Source organism: Echinops telfairi, unplaced genomic scaffold (assembly GCF_000313985.2).
Source record: "Echinops telfairi isolate 266 unplaced genomic scaffold, ASM31398v2 ScPeMD7_7409;HRSCAF=8447, whole genome shotgun sequence".
Classification (NCBI taxonomy): domain Eukaryota; kingdom Metazoa; phylum Chordata; class Mammalia; order Afrosoricida; family Tenrecidae; genus Echinops; species Echinops telfairi.
This window is the reverse complement of record NW_022111309.1, coordinates 17,996,654-18,007,885: the sequence shown is the minus strand read 5'-3', so window position 1 is coordinate 18,007,885 and position 11,232 is coordinate 17,996,654. Positions and strand designations below refer to the sequence as shown.

The 11,232-nt window shown below is 42.3% G+C and overlaps 1 protein-coding gene across 2 annotated transcripts in view; it reads left to right on the top strand.

Moving 5' to 3' along the window:
* The first annotated feature begins 5,044 nt into the window (after positions 1-5,044).
* The window catches only part of AP3S2 (adaptor related protein complex 3 subunit sigma 2), an 81,360-nt gene continuing 75,172 nt past the window's right edge, over positions 5,045-11,232 (top strand). For both annotated transcript variants that reach the window (XM_045296504.1, XM_004709880.2), the window contains exons 1-2: positions 5,045-5,167; positions 10,726-10,817. In XM_045296504.1, the coding sequence (XP_045152439.1) occupies positions 5,099-5,167; positions 10,726-10,817 (161 nt within the window). In that variant the 5' untranslated portion in view covers positions 5,045-5,098. The remainder of the gene's footprint in view (positions 5,168-10,725; positions 10,818-11,232) is intronic.

Sequence of the window (11,232 nt, the reverse complement as noted above, 5' to 3'; positions counted from 1 at the left end):
AGGCTTGGTAGGCCAAAATGTGAGGGTGAACAAATTGTCGCAGTCACTTTTTAAATTCATTTAATAGAGAGATTCATATTTTTCACTGCCCCTCATCTTTACCAATCATAATATCCTTTCCAGGGAATGTTCTTTCTGATAACATGTCCAAAGCATATAATATGAATTCTCACCATCCTTACCTCTAAGTAGCACTCTGACATTACTTCTTCCAAGACAGACTTGTCTGTCCTTTGGCTATCCACGGTATGTGAATATTCTTGGCTAGAACTACAATTCAAACGCACTGATTCTTCTTCAGCCTTCATTTTTCCAACTTTCACATGCACATGAAGCAATTGACAGTAGCATGTTTTGGTTAGGTGAACCCAGTCCTCAAGGTATTATCTTTTCTTTTCAACACCCTAAAGAGGCATTGTTCAGGAGATTTATCTAATGCAATGTAGCTATCAGGTTTGTGTGTGACTTGGGGTTTTTTTTAGTCTGTTTTCTATAAGCTAACCATTTTTCTGGAAGGAGTTAAAGCTTACTCAAACTTGGATTAAGAATTTGATCAAGGAGGGGCCTGGTATCAATCCATCCTTGTTCTTCAACCACCCTGCCTCATAATTCTGAGATTATAACCTGGACGTAAGACCTAGGGGAATGGTGAGCCCTCTATTCCAGCCATACATGATGACTGGGCAGGAAAAAGTCAAAAATAAATTGTGTATTTTTCTAGTAACCTGACTTACAGATTAGTTTTATTAGGGAACTAGCCTACAACTCTGTCAAATAACTGCCACTTCTCAACTCCCTGCATTAGAAACTCACTGGGGCTTGCAAAAGTGTAATGCTAATGATATCCAACTTCCCACTCAGGCTAATGCCTCCCCACTTTATCACAGCACAGCCTCTTCCCGCCACACTCATTTTGTCTTCCTACCATTTAAGCCTCCTGGTGAAGCATGTTTTACAAGCTCATGCCCATATACTAGCTACCCGCCCCCCTTCCTAGAAGCACAAGCAAATAAGCCCTCTCCCACAGTTTGTGTTGTTTGTCATCTGTCAACATTACTTAGCTTGAAACCCATGTTCTGGGCCGAGATGACAGAGTGAATGATAAGTCATCCCTTTCCTTGATCTATCTCATGTACGTTTAAGCTTCTGCCTTCACTTTGCATCTTGGCATCGCCCATCTACCTACCCCTTAGGCATTCCTTGAGTGTAGGGTGCAGTCTTTTACAAAGGCTTTATCATTCGGCATCCTTAAACACAAGAGCTGCAGAGAGGATAAAATAAATATCCCTCTGAGCTTGTTTCCTAGTTAAGGCTGTCTCTGCATTGACCAAGTCACCTCTAGGATTTGCTGCTCAGGTCCCTCTGTCTCTTATTGTCTAATTCTGAAAGAAGTTTCACTGATTACCACACTCTGCTGTGCATATTACTGTGGGCCTTTAATGGACTACTCAACCTTAGTAATTTCTTAACAGACAATAGATATTTTATCCAAGGGGATGCGAAGTGACAAAGTTTGATGAAGAGCTCAGATGGGTTGAAGTTGAACATGATTTATTTTTATCACTTTAGCCAACCATGCCAAGTGTTATGGATTGAGGTGGAGTGTGGTCTGGTAAAAACTTCCTTCATAAAACATTACTTCTGTGATAGTTACATAATCTGGTGTCAATTCGAGAGGATTACAAGTAAAGGGATGGAGTCTGATCGGTCAATCAAGATATAACCAATGAGGCCTCTGTGTGGGCACGACTTTCTGCTGAGAATTCTGGGAGACCCTTTCCTTTCTCTGCTCACTCCCCGAGAGATGTTCTACTGACAAGACACTTGGTGCTATGGCCTGGGAGCTGGAGAAGCCACATGGACCTACCCTGATGTAACCAGACCTCTGGAGCTGGAAAGCCACGTAGAGACCCCTGCCAGTGCTGAGGTGCTTCCAACTTCACTGGATCCACAAGACTTCCAATGGACTGGCCTGTGATCCTCCTGCATGCAACATCATTGCATATATTTTGTGAGTCTGAAGAGGACATTATAGATTGGTATCAGACATATGGGCTAATATTGGACTTATGGACCTAATCTGGACTGGGATGTTTTCTCAATATTCAAGTTCTTTTGTATATAAACCTATTTCTTATATACATGTGAGTGTCTATGAATTTGTTTCTCCTGTCTACCCAGACTAACACATTATGTTACCCTGGGAGTGTGGAACTAGAGAAATGAATCAAAAAGATGGAGATTAGATGTTTATTTGACTTCTGCCTCATGGTAGTGTTTCTTCTCTGGTTAGCCAGAAGTCAGATATGTCCATTTGATCTACTGGATTGTTTTCTGGAAAGAATAGGGGAAGTTAAAATTTTGATTACTACTTTGTTTGGTTGTTGTCTTTGGCTATTCCTTTTGGCGATGATGAAAATGAATGTTAATGAATATTTTGAGTCAGGGGTAGAAATCGCCCCTTTAATTTGTCAGAAACCATGCAGCTTAGGGAAAATGGCTGACAGAAGGTCAAAATGGCTAACAGAAAGCCTGACCGACGAGACTTAATCCCATATTTTTATATCAATGGAATAGTTAGATAAGGATTAAGATAAGAAAAATAAGGATTGAACTTGACTGTTTTAAGAATTGAGTTTAGTATCTGATTCTATTTTATTTATTCTGATTTCTTCTGCTTCTTATTGTTGATATAAGGATTTATAGGAATTATTTTCAAAAGTATGAAAATAGAGAGCTTGTAAACCTACTTTCTTTGAGCCATTCATTTGATCTTTAGATCAGTTTAGGACACACCTGTAAAGAAGGCTCTAAAAGGATAAGCCCCACCCAGTACTTTTGAGTACCCGGGATGTTTGTATTTGAAGAGTCTTGTCTAAGGGCAAGACTCTTGCTGACAAGAGTTGTTGACAGATTGAAGAACGAAAAGTGACTTTTGGGTTTTGAAGTTTGAATGGGTGGTTTTTGTCAGAAGTTGAAAAAATTCTGGAGCCATGAAGAAAATTCCTGTGGGACCAGGTCCGCCTGCAGGGAAGTGAGGGAGACGGAGTCACCAAATGACACATGCACACGACTCCGGAGACCAGGCTTTGATGGCACAGATCTAATTTATTGTTGAATCAAATGTTACTGAGCTTACTTCCTTGTTCTAAAATTTATCCTTATATGGTTATGAAATTGCGCTAATGAGGAAAAGGCAGCAGACTTTGGCCATTGGCTAGTGCATGCAGAGGAATGCAGAAGCAGTTCTTGGAGCCATTTTGTCTCACTGGTTTGCCCAGCGCCATTTTATAGAGAAATGGTTTGCCACTTCTCAGGCCCACTCGAGAAGGCTGAGCAACATTCTGCTCTTTCTACACTGTTCCTCCTTTATGAATTCTAACTCCACAGCCATTACCCCCACAGGTTTTTACTTCTGTAATTCTATTAGAAAAGTCTGTAATATCTGTCTTAGGATTCTCTCTATTGCTTTTCAGTTTGCATGCTTCAGTGAAGCAAATTGCCATGTTATGACAAGGGACTGAATCCTGCCAGTTACCATGTACAGTCGGAAGCTGTCAAATCTTGAAATGATTACAGCTCAGCTCAGCCAATTCCTTGACTGCAGCTTGTGAGAGACCTTGAATAAAGCACCCAGCCAAGCCATGCCCAGATATCTGAGTCATGAAAACCATCAGATAATAGACATTAATGATTAGAAGCCACTGTTTTCTGGCAATTTGCTACATCAAACCAAAAGTTCAAATCCACTGCCCTCAAGGCGATTCTAACTCAGAGCAACCATAAAGAACAATAAATAACTAATAGGAGGTACCCAGAGGTTATGTATTTACTGTCTATGGTAATATTAATATGGCCACAAGTTTTGGGCAGTATTCCCATTCAGAGGTGAATTCTGTATCAATTTTACTTACATCTGGGCAGACTTAAGATTGTTTCCATCAATAAGATACACAGGGAAAAGGGGGGGAAATTTAAAAACAAACAAACAAAGATACACAGAAAGTGATGCAGTGTTGGTTTCCAAGGCTGAGCCATAGAAGGCATTGCAGCTTCTACCTTCAGGACCAAAACACTCACCTTTAAAGCCCTCAAGCTATTAAGCATGAAGTCCAACTACCATGAGGCTGTCTTGCTGTGAGGAAACCCAATTTACATGGAAAAGCCTCATGTAGGCACTCCAGTCCACAGTTAGAGCTGGGCACAAGCACTTGCATATAAGTAATGAACCCTCCAGATGATTCTATATCCCATCCCTTCAAGTCTTCCCATCTGAGTCCAAGTCCTTATATTTCATGAGGAAGAAAGAAGCCATGCTCTGTGTGTCCTGCTTGAATCCCTGACCACTAAGTTACTGAGCATAATGAAGTGATTATTTTACTCTACTGATTTCCAGGATGTTTTGTTTACATTGCAGTAGATAACTGGATCATTGCCAAATGTAATATAGCTTGTAAGTGGTGGAGTTGGAATTTACCTCTAAGTTTACTGATTCTTACTTCAGGATTCTTTGGCCATACCAAATGTTGCCTTTTAAAAATGTAGGGTGTTGAGGTGGTTAGTTTATTGTGCCAACCTGGCCGATAAACACATGTGGGGTTAATTGAAGGGCGCAGGGATAAATGGCTCGGTGAGCCTTGCCTTTTTAGTTCTTGAGTGTAAACTAAGTATTAAGTGTAAACTAAGAACTATCAAATGTTCCCCCACGCAGGGAGGGGACAGATACATTAACTGGCATCTTCAGGCCGCGGGACGCTAAACGAAGTGCTCGCGCGTGTGCTGAAACTTGGACCTACAGAAAGTTTCCGCCTGGGATCGGCTTCTTGGGCTCGGAATTCCGAGGAAAGCGGTCGGTCCAGGGGAAGGTTCGGGGCCAGGTCGAGTCCGTCTTCCTCCCGGGGTAAACGCATCGCCCACCTGGGAGCCTGCTCCGCGCCGCGGGGAGGCAGGACCCTCGGATGCGCCGGACCCAGGCGCCGGGGCCGGGTTTCCGGGCGCCGCACGCTGCCGCGCACCGACCGGAAGTTCCGGTTTGGGGCGGAAGGAGCTGCTTGGTCCCTGCGAGTAGCTGGTTTCGGGAGAAGCACGCCTCGGGAAGATGATTCAGGCCATTCTGGTTTTCAACAACCACGGGAAGCCCCGCCTGGTCCGCTTCTACCAGCGTTTTGTGAGTGCGGCTGGCTTCGCCGCGCCCGGAGGCCCCCTTCCCTCGCTCTCGGCCCACACGGCGCCCAGGGACACCTGGCTGGCTCAGTCCCCTGTCCCTTGCCTCTCACGTTCCTCAACCTCCTACCTGGACTGTACCAGAGCTTTTGTTCCACGGCCCGATGCCTCCATTCTCTCTGACCTCCTCTTGAGCCCCGGCATTTCTGTGCCACTGTGACATAATATATCGATCATATCTCTGTACCCTTGTGTGACGTATATTTGGGTCTCTGGGCGCCAGGTGTAAGCGACAAAGGTGTCTCCTTCGGAACTCTCTGATTGCGTTGGTTGTAAATGTGGTTGTAAACTGTCTTGGAGGCGGCAACAGTCAGATTCCTAACGTTTTTGCTGGAGCTAGGATCTGAAAATGTTAATTCTTGGAATCCCTTGGCTTCAGTGTTGGGTCTGCCTTGGGGACTAGATTCATGCTGTGGAGTTGAAGGTTAAGTGGGAAGATGAGAACTTAAAAGTACTGCCGCGTGAGGACTCAATAAATGATTGGTGGATTTGAATTTTCCAAAAGCGTTGTATGAAAACCACAAATATTATTTCCCTCCTATCCTCTTTGTTTTTATTTCTTAGTGATAAGGATTCCGAATTTTATCTAAGGAGAGGGGAGCTGCTGAAAGAAGACAGAGAAAACCGAGGCTCAGGCTGCAGCCATGTGCCTGACCAGTTCAACTTCTTTCAGATTTTATATCCTCATGTCAATTAGAAATGAAACAATTTTACCTTTTTCATGGGATTTTTATTAGCTAAATTGTGTTTTATTCAGTAAGTTACAGCAAGGTAGAAATGAGTGTTGAATGTAACTATTCACGCTCTGCATTTTTTGTGTAAATTTTCTCATTTTTAAAAAGCTTTTTGGATTTGGGTGAAAGTTTACAGAGTAAAGTGGTTTTCTGTTCAACAATTAATAAACTCTTCATTTCATGGCATTAATTGCAATCCCCACAATATAATAACACTTCCCACTTCCTCTGTGTTTACTGCTTTTTCTTCATTGTTACAAAAACAAGTTTAGTAAGATGTGTCATACAGCACACTCACCTAATTCAAATGTACAATTAAATTATTTTTCACTGTATTCAAAGAGTTGTGCAACCATAGTCACGATCAATTGTAGATCATTTTCTTCAACCCAGAAGAAAACTATATTCTAGCAAGAGGTCATGCTTCAGTCTCCCCTCCCTTAACGTCTGGCAACCCCTAATTTACTCTCTCGATTTCTCTATTCTAGGCATTACGCTTGAATGGAATCAGATGTGGTCTTTTGTAACTGGTATCTTCCACCTAATGATTCACTCATTGAACATAATAATTCAAAGCTCATCCAAATTGTAGCTTAAATAAGCACTTCATTTTCATTGCTGAGCAACATGCCATTATATGAACATACTAGTTTGTTTTTTTATTCACCATTTGCTTATAGGGTTGCTGTGAGGGTTTGGTTTTGATTATATGAGGGCACTTCAAAAAGTGAATCATTGAAATTAAAAGATAATGGATAATGGGTTTTTCTGAGAATATTTTTGAACCCCTTCATATACCTTGGAGTGGAATTGCTGGGTTATATGATAACACTATATATAACTATTTGAGGAACTGCCAAATTGTTTTCCAAAGTGGCTGCAGCATTTTATAATTCCATTTGCAATACATAAAGGTTACAATTTCTCCGAATCCTCACAAGCACTTCCATTATCTGTCGTTTTAATTATAGCCACCGTGTGTGTGATTTACAAATATTTCCCTAATGACAAAGGTGGTGCAATGGCTAAGCACTGATTGCTAACAGGAAGGCCAGTGGTTCCAATCTACCAGCCACTTCTCAGGAGGAAAGACCTGGCTACCTTTCTGTTCTCATGGAGTTATGCCCTCGGAATCCCACAAGAGCAGTTCTACTCTGTCCTGTAGGGTTACCGTAAGTCATGATTGACTTGATGGCAGTGAGTTTGTTTTCTATATCCTCTTATAAGCACAGGAAACGCTAGGGGGCAGCCCTGCACTGCCCTTACGGTTAATATGAGTTGGCATATACTCCGTGGGGAAAACAATGACAAAGGAGTAGTCCCTGGGCATCACAAACAGGCACTGCACATTAGCCCAAAGGGTGGCATAAGAACCAAATGGGCTTTCAATGAAAAGTGCCTTAGAATACTAAAATATGTGAGCATCTCCACACTGAGGAAACACGCCAGCCTGCGTGATCCAAAACTGTAAATATTAAAGTCCAAGATGAGAGGAGAGAGTTGTGTTAGCGCTTACATTCTGAGCACCCAGTTTGCAGAAAGCTTTAAGTGAAAGCAGAAGCCCAAAATCTATTTGCGTAGTTCCAAGGGAATTAAGCCTCCATTGAACTCCTTCAGACCGTTCCAACTAAACTCATTGCTATTGAGTCTATGCTGACTCATAAGGACTCCCTGTGGGTTTCTGAGACTATTTCTGAGAGTAGAAAGCCCAGTCTTCTCCTCTCCCTCAGACCATCGAGATGTGAATAACCTTGCCAGACAGAGGGTTGAAAAGTAGAAAACTGCAGATAAAGTTGGGTTAAAATTTAATACATTATCATTTGTTTTCCCTTTTGACTCACTTTTTATTTTTTCCTAGTTTTTCTTCTTTTGAATTGAGGCTTTCCTATCTTATTTTATTCATTGTTAGATTTTTGTGCGATTTCCTTTTTATGAAATCCAAGATTGGTAATCTATATAAATAATAACTAAATAGTTCCTTAAGGCTATGGCAGGATGGTTGGGGGAGAGTGGGGAGCTAATAATAATGGGTGCATGAGTGAAGAAAATGTTCTGAAACTGATTGTGGTGATTGCACAACTATTTTTTAATATATTTAAACCATTGAATTGTATAGTATATGAATTTAAAAATAATTAAAGTATATGAGAGATTATTAAAATAATTAAGGAATATGAGTAATCGATAGCTTCCTGTTTTGCTGAATGAGAAATTAGATGGCCTCACCATTGCATACCACTTCTCCAGTCTGGTACCACCATTCTGGTACCACCATTCCTTGCTGTCAGATAAAAGATGCGCTTCTGCCACTTTGGAAAAATGCTGATGTATCGCATATCATTAGTTTAGAGTACACCAAGCTAGACTTTTAAAGCATCTTTGCATGTGTGAGCTTTGTGTAGAAACTAGGAAAATAGTGATTGATTGACACAAATTTACAGTGCTCAGTAATTAATAGATTTTCCTTAGAGATTCTCAGGTGATTCTTACGTATTTATCTTGTTTCATTAGAGTTTGTTAAAATGTAGATTCTGATTTAGTTTATCTGAGCTAGAAAAGCAAATTTTCAGCGGGGATCTAACCAGGATAATCTGTTTTGAAGTCCTGGTCCTCAAACCAGCAACATTTGGTACCACCTGGGAACTTTAGAAATGCAATCTCAGGCCTTATCCTCCACCTACTAATACAGAATCTGCATTTTAACACGCTGTCCTGGTGAGACAATGCACAGTAAAGTTTGACAAGTAGTAGTCTAGAGAAGTGGGTCTCAACCTTCCTAATGCCGCCACCCTTTATTACAGTATCTCATGTTGTGGTGACCCCCAACCATAAAATTATTTTCATTGCTACTTCATAACTGTAACTTTGATACTGTTAATGAATCAGGCGACCCCTGTTAAAGGGTCGTTCAACCCCCAAAAGCAACCCACAGGGTGAAAATCACTGGTCTAAAGCTGTTAATTACTTTCTGTCTTCATGACTGTTTCCTCCCGGCCATCTCCTTTACCACACACACCGTGATTCTTAGATAGGAATCAAATGTCAGTTATTATTTGTAGCTGAGCTTTTCATGTGTATTACCAATGAGGCAATTCTGACTCAGTGGTCCTATAGCAGAGTAGAACTCCCTAGGTGGGTTTCTGAGACTGTAAATCCTTAAAGGAATAGAAAGCCTCATTTTTCTCCCAGGGTTGTGTTAGGTTTCTCGAGTGGGTCATACCTCAATTCTTGGCTTCCCATGATGATGAAAAAATTCACACTGAAGCCCATTTTGTAATCCAAGTGTGTTTTTATGAAGAACAGGGCAAGTTTCAGGTTTTACAGTCTCAAAGGATTCACAAGCCTTGAGGAAAAGAGCACCCACATGTGCGGAACTGGGAGATGGTGGAAATTCCAGCGATTAAGGGGTGGACGGGGCAAGAGAGGCTATGGGCCCCATGTAGGCTGGGAGCAGGGGTGCATATGGGCCCAGAGCAGGCCCTGAGGGAGCACCCCTGGGCGGCTTGTGTGTGCCCCAGCCCTCTGACCTGCCACTGACCAGGAGCAGGGTAAAGAGTAAGAGAGGCTGTGGGCCCCTAGTAAGGGCACATGTGCAGGAGACCCTCTTGCCCTGCCACTAGAAGCCAGGTAAGAGAGAGTGGCCTTCCCACAGCTGGGATATTTCAAGCCTCTGGCTGGGGAGGTGTGGTTGATGGTGTTGGTTGACCCCATTGGCTGGGTTGAGCTCACCTGGGTGATATTGAGCCTGGGCCTAGTTTGGATCGCCCAGGTGTATGGGCATGCTTAGTTTGGGGTCATCATAGGTGTCTAATGGTTGCCTGATTTCTTTTCAACCTCCTCTATGGGGGCCTTTGTAGGCATGGGAAGGACAACCCCTGTCCCTAAATCTAGCTACCTAACAGTTGGTGGTTTCAAACTGCTAACCTGTGGTTATCAGCCTAACAAATAACCCACTAGGACACCAGGGCTTCATTCTCATGTGTATAGTAAGTGAATTGATCCCAAACCTATTACCACCTACAATTTTGACTGATAGGGGCCCTCTAGGGTGGAGTAGAGCTGCTCCTTAGGGTTTCCAAGGTTATGAATCCTTAGAGAATCAAACTACCTCACCTTTTTCCTATGGAGCAGTTGGTAGGGTTGAACCACCAACTTAGTGGCCAGCAATCCAACCCTTTCCCACAGAACCACTGGGGCTCCCGTAAGTAAAATATAAATTTGTAACTGCAGTTCTTCAAAATTTGAATCTGTAAGAAGAAAAATTTCTACCTTTATCATCATACTTTATTAGCAACTAGCACAGCTTCTGTGTAGTACCTATATTACTAGTATCAAAGATAGACATTTCCGCTTTTGAAAACATACTTGATTATATCCTGATTTCCTTAAGATTTCAACCTCTTGACATCTGACCTGGCTTAGCTGTTTTCCAGGGCCAGGCCTTGTAGCTATCCTTTGATCTGCATGAGAGTTTATTAATTCTCCCTTCTTTGTTTACCAGCCACAAAGAGTGCCAGCTTACCTATCAGAAAGGTTGTGGTCAATGACCAAGGTATCTAGGAAAATACAGCCTCTTTTAATTCCTATAACAAAACGCCCCACATTTCCTTAGATTTTTATCTCCCCTTGCCATTTTTCTTGTCTTGAGACACTGGCACTTCATCTTCAGCTCATTCCCACCCAGACACTTCACTCCCTGTCTGTTCTCTCTGAAGGGACATCGTTCCACACTTGCCCACCCATTGACTGTACGCCTTTTATTCCATAGCCAGAAGAAATCCAACAGCAAATTGTTCGAGAGACTTTCCATCTAGTCCTCAAGCGGGATGACAACATCTGCAACTTCTTGGAGGGTGGGAGGTAAGCCATCAGCTTCAGTTTTCTCCCCTTAGGTCCACTTTTGGGTGGCCTTCACCATCAAGGAAGCTTGGTGGCGTAGTGAGCTATATACCGAATGCTAACAACAAGTCTCCCATTTGAAATCACCAGCCTCTCTGCGGGAGAAAGATGAGGTTTTTCTATTCCCATAGAGTTAGTGTCGTGGAGGGAGGGTGGGTTGGAAAGGGGGAACTGATTACAGGGATCTACATATAACCTCCTCCATGGGAGACGTCGGACAGTGCAAGATATGACAAAATAATAATTTATAAATTATCAAGAGTTCATGAGGGAGGGGGGGAAATGAGGAGCTGATACCAAGGGCTTAAGTGGAGAGCAAATGTTTTGAGAATGATGAGGGTAACGAATGTACAAATGTGCTTTATACAATTGATGT